Genomic DNA, 10,924 nt, shown 5'->3' on the forward strand with positions numbered 1-10,924 from the left:
AAAAAAAAAAAAAAAAAAAAAAAAAAAAAAAAAAAAAAAAAAAAAAAACACCCTTTTTCCATTATTATACAAAACTTTACATATACATAAGCATATGAATTAAAATTGAATTTAAAAAATATAAAAATAAAATGAAGAATTCCAGGTTAATATACCATTTTGACCCATGTACCTTAGACTTCATTCTATATTACTCTGCTTTTAATGAATCTAAAAATTAATTTAATAACAACAATAATAATAATTACAAAGACTAAAATAAACATAAAAGTGCAAACCTCTGAAGAAATACAGGGTCAAAGTTGGTAATTCACAGGCCAATGTATGGGCTATATAATATTTCATTAGAACAGGGCACATGATAGATTGATTGAAACACATACAGATTGAACAAAAGTCGCTTATAATATCTTTACAGTCTATAAAGGGAACAATTCAGCTTTCCTCTGTCCAATGTGATGAATTAAAAGAAAAAGAAGGCTTACAAGATTGAGAAGATGGCTCTCAAAATTTCTCATCGTTCTTTAAAAGGATTAAAAGAAGTAAACCATTGCTTCCAAGGAGCATCGTTTTGTTGCTCAACCCATGACAAAAATGCACTGTCCAACAAGCAGAACAAGTTAACATAGAGGAGTTGGTACCTCACCGGGACGTATCGGAAGTTTGCGACCTGAATGATAGGCCACACCGTACCCGACAAGAGAAACGCCGGGACAAAATCCCTCTTCAAGTCTTCTTTCACTTCAGAAACTTCTTTGCCGTTGGCAAATCCCATATAACTGAAGAAGACGACTAAGTCGATCGGTCCGAAGATTAGACCATCCATTGCCAGTTTTGCCCCTACAAACTTGGCTGATTTTGGCTGGAGCTGAAGTCTTAGCCTTATAAACCTGTCCAAGCCTTCATACCTGCCAAAGGATCAGATTTCTTACAAATCTGTGTACAAATATTATGGACAAGTATTTCAATCATTCCCATGGAAAATAGCACTTTACAACCTGAGGCAACTTTTTGGCAGTGGCATTTAGCTCATGAGTTAAGTTAATGCATCCCCAACGTTAACAAACGGTGCACGTTATGTTTGTCCCAAGCCCACCGCTAGCAAATATTGTCCTCTTTGAACTTTCCCTTTCAAGCTTCCCCTCAAGGTTTTTAAAACGTGTCTGCTAGGGAGAGATTTACACATCCTTATAAAGAATGTTTCACTCCCCTCTCCAACCGACGTGAGATCTCACAATCCACTTCGTCCTCGCTCGCACTCTTTCCTCTCTCCAATCAATGTGGGATCTTACACCCTAATGGTAACATAAATTCAAGCTCACGAAATCTACAATTTATACACGCTAACTTTTACAAATTAGAAATTGACAAACCAAACTCTTATGTTAAATAAACTTGTGTCTTCAAAATCTATTGTCTTGTACATGCCACAGACAAGCTATACACCTTCAGACTATCCTACCCAAACTTCATGGATCCAAAATTATCAAAACCAGAGATGGAACGCAATCTAACCAAATAATAAGCATGTATTTAATATTAAGAAACTTAGGTACATTATCCATTAAAAAGCTTGACTTATTAAGATAACTCTATGAACAATTGTAATATTATTGATTAATTCAATACATTTTGCAATGGTATGATACTAAAAAGGTCTAAACCGACGATTTTCTCTTGACTATTGCACTCAACAGAAGAATCTAAATTAGAGAACAACGTCGTGCTGTTAATTGTTTTAAGGTGTGAATATTGACTCTTATCCAGTTTTTTCTCTTATATAGAGAACAACGGAGATTAAATTAGACAAACCAATTTTCATCAGCAAGCTTAGTTCAAATCTTCTACATATCTTGTGGCCTCGAAACCCGATTCTGAACATCAGTACATATATGCCAAGATAAAGAAATGTCCGGACCAAACTCAAAGTTCAATAATAGTAGCTTATTCTTATAAATGAGGATGTCATTAGATTAAGCATTTCAATTTTTGTCAAAAAAAATCGTGATTCAAGCAATGCTGTTGGCACTTCCCATTTGGTAACAAAGATGATAGATATGGAAAAAAGTGGATAGGGAAAAGATAAATGAAACAAACCACATGTGGCCGACTGGTCCAACAAAGCCAAGTCCAAACATGCTTGTGATACCGACACGTTTCCAGTTTATTTTGAACTCTTCTTCAGTATCTGGCTACATAAAACAATAATTGTAGGAATCAGTTCAGTTATAATATATACGTAATCTCTGTTCAAGAAGTTATTCAGACCAAAAAATGAAGGAAGAGCATCACATGACACGCAACAACTTCTTAGGAAAACCAAAGACGACTGAGGTGAAATAAAAATGCAAAAAATGAAAGGAAAATAAAACAAAAAATAGATGACTGGTTTAGGATCTATCAAATGATCCCACTGATTAAGAAAACCTAACTACAAATCTAGAGCTGCGAACTGCAGTCCCGTGCTAAAAGTCTGAACTGGAACAACCAAACAAAGTATCTCGACACAACACATATCATCACCCCCGTATGGTCGGAAAAGCAGCATATCAGGTTCACTTACACAGAGCAATGTTTGAAATTTGAGAGTAAACAGATAATCATGCCAAATCTGAACTAGGAGTAGGCAAGAAGGTAGTGAAATAACAAGGAAATTGACAATTCAGAAACTGTTATATGATGGGTTTACAAAAACTTGAGCTTATGGAGGTTCCACCAATAGCAAGAGTCGAAGCACTTCTAGGGGCAGGATAATACAACGATATACAATCCAAGTCTTCAAAAACATAAATTAATTTAGACACATGCTGTAACAGCCCAAACCCACCGCTAGCAGATATTGTCCGCTTTGGCCCATTATGTATCGCCGTCAGCCTCACGATTTTAAAACACGTCTGTTAGGGAGAAGTTTTCACACTCTTATAAGGAATGTTTCGTTCCCTTCTCCAACCGATATAGGATCTCACACATACTCTGGGATTTCTGGTGTAAAAAGTAGTCTCCAAAAGTTGAAAGCAATTTCAAACAAACTATGAAGAAGAGTGGTTTTTGGTACTTTTAAGTGTTTTTTAGAGTATCCAATATGACCAAACACCACCACAAAGAACGTGAAAAATGTCTTGAACTGGCTAGATACATTTTTCACTATTCCAAAACCTATACCAAACTCCCCTAAAGTCTCTAATACTGGAAGAAACTACATTGTACGCATAAATTCTACTATAAAAAATTGTCAAGAAACTGAGAACAAATATCCTTCATAGAGATTTAGACATGCAAAGGCCAATTTCAATTAATAAGGAGACTTCATAATGCACTGAAGGTATGAAAAGACCATTGACCTGGGGATGCAATCAAGATACAGAATCAACATACACATGACCGAAAACCCTTATACTTTTGGCTGATTGATTCTACAAGGCAGAGATCCCCGAAACTTAAGGCAATTTCAAACTCGATACGAGCGGAATCTCGATCAAAACTAAAGAATCGCTAAAAGCTTCGACTGAGAATCAAACGGCGAAATAGCAAATGCGCCATCATCTGATAGCAAAAACAAGAAAACGAAATAGTCCATCTCTTCAACTCAAATCAAGCCGAAAACAAGCCAAGAACAAGAGAAATTCATGCCAACAAGAAAATTCCGATGAATTAAAGAAAATCCACCAGCTCAAAGAAGGAATCAAGAAAGATAACCTCATTAAATTACAGTAAGAAACAAACACAAAACGAATGGATTGATGCTCACATAAGTTTGAAGAAGACGGTTTTTGGCGGCGGATTGAGTAATATATTGGGCGGCAATGTCGCCAGTGCCCCATAAAAAGCCGGAGCTGATGACTTGGGTTTTCACCGGATGGAAGGTGAGACAGTTCTGATACCATTTCCAGAGCCTGAACATGGCGAAAGGGATTCACAGAGAGGAAGAATTATGAATTATAGGAAGAAGAAGATGAAGAAATGGGTGAGGTTGAGAATAGAAAAGGGGAAAGAAGAGGGAACCATGCCTCCAAATTTCACTGCCGCTTTGACGGCATCGAGTTTTTGGCAGTCAGTCCTCATCCGGCTTTCTTCTAAAGGTCATTTCTCCTGGATTTATTTTTATTTCCTTGTCTTTAAAATATTCTTATTCTAAATTAAACAAAAAATGCCCTCAATTTTCTAATTTATTTTTAAAATATTCTTACAAACTTTTAAATATTTCATTAATATTTTAAATTTTATAAAATATTTTTATTATTTTGTTTAAAAAATATTTTTAAATTTTTAAAAGTTTCATTTAACTTCAAATTTCTACCAGTCATCTTGTTTATGATTATTGAGAGGGAGTCCCACCATGGCTAATTTAGGAAATGGTCTAATACATCTCCATTGTTCTTTTAATGAAAAGCCCGAAACAAAATTCAAAACAAAATCATGAGAGCTTACCCTCAAAGAAAAACTCAAAACAAAATCATAACTCTGGACAATATCACATCGTGGATCCATGATAATTAGGAATAAAAATAGGTTTGATAATTTGAATCTCTTATTTCGAACCGAAGCTTATACAAAACTACCATTACAATCATTAAAATATTTTCTTATGGTCCAATACTAAATCATATATTAAAAATTTCTTTTTAAATAATATATATATTATTTTTTTAAGTTAGCATTTTTTTCTTTAATGTTAAGTTAAAATTTCCAATTGTAGTTCAAATTGAATAAAAAGGGAAACTTTTAAAGTTGGAAATTGTTTAAATTGAACAATAATCCTTTTAGGACTAAATTTTGTTATTTTCAAAATTATTTCCAAGGTTGTACAATATTTTAAAATTCTTTTTTTACCATCCAATATGCTTAAAATTGCCTCTCCTTTTTCTTGTACAATTTTTTTTAAGAAAATGAATTTTATAAGTGTGTGTGTGTATATATATACATACATACATACATATATATATATATATATATATATATATATATTTATTTATTTATTTATTTATTTATTCAACCAAACAGCTGGTAAAAGAAGCAAAGCCAAACACATAAAATGAACAAGAAATTATGTTTAGAATGAAATTTTTATGAATCTTTCAGATGAACTGTACAACTATTTCATGAATGAATATAAATGAGGTGATTTTAGTGGTAAAAGAGTAACCAAGGATAAAGAAATCCAACCCTCCAAAAGTCCCAAACACCACATCAGATAAACTGAACTATATATTGAACTATCAGAATGATATAAACTAACAACACACACTCAGTTCACAAATCACACTGCAAAGAAATCAACCACTGGGATGCAACAATCTCAGCCTTGCACTTACCCCGATGATGATCGTTGCAGCGTGGCCGGTTCCAATCCGAAGGCGAAGAAGAACATAAACAAGTGCTGCACCTAGCATCCCCATTTTTAGCTTCTCTTAAGTCTACTTCTGTCTAGGGAACAATCTCGGAGTTTATCGTCGAAAGTATCTGGGGCATCGACATTCCTCCAGAGACGACGATTTCTGCAATAAAATCGCAAAATAATGAAGAATTTATGATTGATCTCCAGTGAGAATATGGTCCACTACATAAAAAAGCATTTCAGCTTTCCTTTTCCATCAATATGTCAATTTTATTCTAGAAATCACATCTTTTAACCTATGCCAATACTATGTCATAGAGAACTTGCTTGGACCACACAATAACAATGTAATAGGCTAAACCCACCGCTAGTAGATATTATCCTCTTTGGACTTTCCCTCAAGGTTTTTAAAAAGCGTCTGCTAGGGAGAGGGAGAGGTTTCATTCTTCTTCCCAACCGATGTGGAATCTCACAATCCACCCCCCCTTCGGGTCCTAGCGTCCTTGCTGGCACACCGCCCGTGTCTACCCACCCCCCTTTTCGAGGCTCAGTCTCCTCGCTAGCACATCACCTGATGCCTAGCTCTGATACCATTTGTAACAACTCAAGCCCACTACTAGTAGATACTGTCCTCTTTGGGTCTTCCCTTTCGGGCTTCTCCTCAAGGTTTTAAAACATGTCTACTAGGAAGAGGTTTCCACACCCTTATAAAGAATATTTTGTTCTCCTCACCAAACGATGTGAGATCTCACAAACATTGAACTACGATGTAATTGAGAGTACCAACTTTACGAAGTTTTGGAAGTAATGGTCCAGTTCAGTTATGAGGCACGACACTGTTAGCATTTCTAATTGAACAATTTATGCAATATGTGAGAAAAGAAAAACAAAAAGAAACCTCACCAATTCCTTCTCGAACTGATAAATTTGGTCTAATAACATCCTTGGTATGAACGAGAAAAATGTCGCCGATATAGAGATGATTTGTGGGGACATAGACACAGCATAGCTCTTCCTCCCCAGAATAGCTCTGCCTCAAGAAAGATGGGGTCAGATAATCAAGTAAAATACTCAGATGGGAAGGGTAAGCAAATCAGCATGGCTGCTCAAGAAGCTCCCAGATAATCAAATTATGTCTATAAATTTTGAAAGTTGAATCAATTAAAACTCCAAACTCATAACCATGTCACTTAGTGAATGAGAGTTCTTTAAATTTAGAGATCAACACTATATTAAAGGGAATGATGATATCAAGTAGATAATAGCGACTTTCATGAATATGAACGGGTTTTTTTTATTCTCTTCTTCCTCTATATTTCTCTACATATTTAGGAAAAATTACATGATAACTTTTCTCATTACTTCAGTCAAATGTTGGGATAACACTAATTCTATTTGGGTGATTTTGATTTTTTTTCTTTCTTTTTTCTTTTTTGGGGTAAGAAACCGAGCTTTCATTGAAAAAAGACTAGCGATTTTGAGTAACTTTGAATGGAATCAAGCCAAAATAGTTATAAATCACTAACAAAAGATCTAAATTGATCGACTTATGAAAGTTTATAGCTTTAATTGATTCAACCTACAAAGTGCCAGAATAGCTCTCAATTTACCTGAAGGACTACGGCCGAAGTGATGAACCCAAACGCATATTCACCGATACGAGGATGTCTTATGATAGCTACTTCCTTGAAGGCCTGTGAGTTTTGGTCTGATAGTAAAAATACAATAATTAGCTAATAGAACGCAAGCAGCCAAATAAGAGCAATGAAAAATAATCAGGACCCACCAGATGATATTGCAGAACTAATTTGCTTAGAAGCATTGTAGATATGACGGACAAATGGCATCCTCTTGATAAACCACTCCCCAAGACCAAGAACAGATGCTCCCAACCAAGATGACATAAACACACCAACCACGAAGATGAATGTAATGGAAGTCACAAATCCAAGACCTATTGAAGATAGGAAAAGCGAAAAAAAAAAAAAAACACGGTTAAGACAACTTGAATCAAAAGAAACATATAATACTAATGACGCGCGTCTCGAGGAGATCAAGTCCTATAATTCATGAAAACATGAAAGAATCAGAAAGCAGTCATTTTACATGTTCATGAATCCATCAACGTATCTTAAATATTATGTTAATTTGTGATTTGTTGCGAACGAGAAGGGTCAAGGATTGCAGTCATCTCCTGAGATGTATCTGATACAAAAATTCAGTTTAATTCCTAACATCTTAACATGGTTTTCCAATCATTGGGGAGTTGGGGGCTCACTCCTGTTATTGTGCTCATAATCTGCCCTGACCCATCTCCATAAAGGCTTTGCCCACCCGAAGATTAGCTCCAATAGACAACAAAGGTTTTAAATTAAGCTTTCTACAGAGGGGCTTGAACCTAGGACCTTGAAAAACATCTCAAAACATCCCTAACTCTTACCACAAAGGCTATCAGCAGAGTAAAACCGAACACATTATGAAAAAAATGACAAAAGAATATCACATCTCAAGAGTACTAGTTACTTGTTAGGAATATTTGCAAGATTAACCAAATAATCATAGTCAATCAGCAAGCTAAGAATCTAATCTGTCAAGCACAATGTGACAAATGGACTGCACTAATTATCCTCTACGGTGTGCGAGGAAAGAAACCAGCAAGGGAAAATCTCCAGACACGAAGTGCAACCCACCACAAGTTAGTGTACATAACATGTAAAATAAATACCAGAGGAAAACAGGAGAAGAAAAGATGAAATAATGGCTTACCAAAGATATTAATTCCAAGATGTGCATAGATTGGAGAGAAGAATCCATCCACAAAACGAATAAACCACCACGTTACATAGAATGTAATTGCTAAGGGGAACAGGATGACACTGCAGAAAGCATTTTGTTATAGAACAATGTAGCAAATTTCATACAGAAATAAACAGTAGAATACAACAATATTTAAACTACAGAGTGTTCTAGGCAGGATGAAAAAGTGGAAAGAAGTTGGAACTAGGCATGATTAGTTGAAATCGCAAGCAATAACTAGAAACTAAAGCAGTACTAGAAATGACCATTCATTTCCACTACCATTATCAAGAGCAAGATTTTGGCATAAAATTTAATTAACGAATCAGTAATAGAACTAACCAATCATTCAATGTCTATAGACACAATTTAGTCATTAAACAGCGCACCACTAAAACATTTATTATAAGACTTAAGGTAACATTAGTTAATAAACAATAAACAAGGTAAACCTCTACAGGGCATTAAGATTGTCGAAAGGCAGATATTCTTTGCACTGCCAATTGAGATAAGGCAAAGAGGGAATTAATGAGAAATGGCTCATGTTCTCTCCACTAACCAACACATAATGTGTAACGGCCCAAGTCCACTGTTAGCAGATATTGTCCTCTTTGGGCTTTCCCATTCGGGTTTCCCCTCAAGATTTTTAAAACGCGTCTGCTAGGGAGAGGTTTTCACACCCTACAGAATACTTCATTCTCCTCCTCAACCAATGTGGGATCTCACAATCCACCCTCTTTCAGGGCCCAGCATCCTTGCTGGCACTCGTTCCCTTCTCCGAGAGAAGTGGGACTCCCCAATCCACCCCCTTCGGGGTCCAACGTCTGTGTTGACACGACACCTCATGTCCACCCCCCTTCAGGGCTCAGCCTCATCGCCCGGTGTCTAGCTCTGATACCATTGTAACGGCCCAAGTCCACCGCTAGTAGATATTGTATTCTTTGGGCTTTCCCTTTCGGGCTTCCCCTCAAGGTTTTTAAAACGCGTTTGCTAGGGAGAAATTTCACACCCTTATAAATAATGTTTAGTTTTCCTTCCCAACCGAGGTGGAATCTCACATAATGCATTCTAAATGTTATAATTTTCCAGAAACATGGAGATCCTCCCTCTTATGCCTTCAATTATTCAAAAGAGTATCATTACACTTGATCAACTCCTAAAGCACAGTATACTATAACTTGTAACCAGAAATTTGGAAAGCATAAACTAAATAGTACCAAAATCCAATTTCTAAGGCATTAAATTGTTTAAAGAATCAACCAACAACCAAATAGTAGGAATATTAGTTTGGTTAAAAACCAGGTAAGGTACATGAAAAATTAGTAAAATAAATTATACTGAGACGATTACGTTCATCAACTGATAATATGGCTGCATACCATCATAATGCTATAGTGTGAGTTATGACAGAGGTATAAAAACAATGAAATGACATGCCCAGAAAACTGTTTTCAAGGATATCTAACAGACAGTCGAAATGTATGCAATACATGGGATGATCCTGTTCAATACATATCGAGATACCGAACATGGAAATCGATCAAAGAGAAAGAAGAGCTCACCATCCAGTCATGAACTTCTTTGAGGCCCAGCTTCTAACAACCTTGTAAAATGTCTAAAAGCAATATTAAATAGACTGATCAGGAAGATTATAAGAAAGGAAAATCCAATGCCACGAGAAAGAATAAAATCAAATAGACTCGAATTAGCCTAACGAATATTCCAATTACGAAGAACATGGGGAAAGCTAATGTTAATTTCAAATATTCAATTGCTGCAACGAATTCAAATAGAACCAACATCAATCAAATTCTCCAAACCAGGTTCTAGGGCAAGAAAAATACACCAAATTCTTAATTGAATCGGCCAAGAATTAGTACGACCGGCAAATTGTGTGAAAAAGCATGCATATGCTTCACTCTGACACTAGAAAAATCCACAGAAAATTTACAGAATCGTAGACTCAACGTTCTCGGCGAATCAAATCACCAGTTATAATCAAAGCAAAGCGAGCCTAAATCATACCTCTCTGCCAGAATGATGAGACGATGACGAGGATGACGAAGGTTTTGAGGATGACTCATCAATGGCGGACTCCGCAACCGGAATGAGAAGCTCCCGATCTCTGCTCGTCATGGCAATAGCCGATTTCTCTTCATCCATGACCACCACACTAGCAGAGCAACACCCTTATTTTCAGAAACCCTAACCCTATTCCCCTCCAAAAAGCGCTATGAACAGTGTCAGAACAGGAGATTAAGCTACAGAAAGGAAATTTGCAGATGGACAAGAACTTTTCGAGATCTTCTTCCACAATATTGGTTGCTTGTTAATCCTGTAGCCTTTTCGGATTCGAAACTTGGAATCAAATTGAATGAATGAAGTGGAAAGTGGGATTCAAGAATTGAATCAAATTGTAACAAACAGTGGAAAAATCCTTGATGGAAGAACGAATTGGCATTGCTGGATTTGTAATTTGCTCAGTTGTTGATGTTTGGGAACAGAATTCAGCTGTCCAGAAGTAGTTTGTGTCAGCTGTCAATTAATTTCTCTCCTCCTTTGAAGAAAAGAAAATAGCTTAAATTAAATTAAAATAAATTAAATTCATTTTCTTTCTAAATAAATATCAATATTTATCAATATTGCAGTTTACAATGAGATGTCTCCACTTGTACACCCTTGATTTCAACCTCTATTTACCAAAAAATAATAAAATAAAACAAATATTAGTGAACATATTTAATAAATAAAATAAAATTTTATTTCAATTTTAAACTTTTAATTCAAGTGAAA

At 35.7% G+C, this 10,924-nt stretch overlaps 2 protein-coding genes across 3 annotated transcripts; both read right to left on the minus strand.

Annotated features, from left to right (window-relative positions):
- Positions 1–309: 309 nt before the first annotated feature.
- Positions 310–4,083, minus strand: LOC111465661 (protein SYM1-like). 2 transcript variants are annotated; one of them, XM_023110162.1, is made up of 3 exons: positions 3,749–4,083; positions 2,098–2,188; positions 310–908 (listed from the first exon to the last, which is right to left on the minus strand). In XM_023110162.1, the coding sequence occupies exons 1-3, from the start codon at positions 3,882–3,884 to the stop codon at positions 515–517; spliced, it is 621 nt and encodes a 206-aa protein (XP_022965930.1). In that variant the 5' UTR covers positions 3,885–4,083; the 3' UTR covers positions 310–514. The 2 variants fall into 2 exon arrangements, with proteins under 2 accessions (XP_022965930.1, XP_022965929.1); XM_023110161.1 differs by having other exon boundaries at positions 2,098–2,192.
- A 999-nt stretch (positions 4,084–5,082) lies between these two features.
- LOC111465642 (protein CONTINUOUS VASCULAR RING 1-like) lies at positions 5,083–10,683 on the minus strand. The gene is made up of 7 exons (XM_023110126.1): positions 10,157–10,683; positions 9,694–9,746; positions 8,102–8,211; positions 7,122–7,289; positions 6,946–7,043; positions 6,239–6,365; positions 5,083–5,495 (listed from the first exon to the last, which is right to left on the minus strand). The coding sequence occupies exons 1-7, from the start codon at positions 10,292–10,294 to the stop codon at positions 5,425–5,427; spliced, it is 765 nt and encodes a 254-aa protein (XP_022965894.1). The 5' UTR covers positions 10,295–10,683; the 3' UTR covers positions 5,083–5,424.
- Positions 10,684–10,924: the final 241 nt, after the last annotated feature.

This window comes from Cucurbita maxima, unplaced genomic scaffold (genome assembly GCF_002738345.1).
Source record: "Cucurbita maxima cultivar Rimu unplaced genomic scaffold, Cmax_1.0 Cma_Scf00029, whole genome shotgun sequence".
NCBI lineage: Eukaryota > Viridiplantae > Streptophyta > Magnoliopsida > Cucurbitales > Cucurbitaceae > Cucurbita > Cucurbita maxima.

Excerpts from the sequence above, each read along its gene's own strand:
- LOC111465661 (XM_023110161.1), bottom strand. The coding sequence starts at position 3,901 with ATGTTCAGGCTCTGGAAATGGTATCAGAACTGTCTCACCTTCCATCCG. Across the intron at positions 2,193-3,748 it reads ACCGTCTTCTTCAAACTTAT|CCAGATACTGAAGAAGAGTT; the intron begins GTGAGCATCAAT and ends TGTTTTATGTAG. Across the intron at positions 909-2,097 it reads GGACCAGTCGGCCACATGTG|GTATGAAGGCTTGGACAGGT; the intron begins GTTTGTTTCATT and ends ATCCTTTGGCAG.
- LOC111465642 (XM_023110126.1), bottom strand. The coding sequence starts at position 10,294 with ATGGATGAAGAGAAATCGGCTATTGCCATGACGAGCAGAGATCGGGAG. Across the intron at positions 9,747-10,156 it reads CTCATCATTCTGGCAGAGAG|ACATTTTACAAGGTTGTTAG; the intron begins GTATGATTTAGG and ends TATTGCTTTTAG. Across the intron at positions 7,044-7,121 it reads TAGTTCTGCAATATCATCTG|ACCAAAACTCACAGGCCTTC; the intron begins GTGGGTCCTGAT and ends TTTTACTATCAG.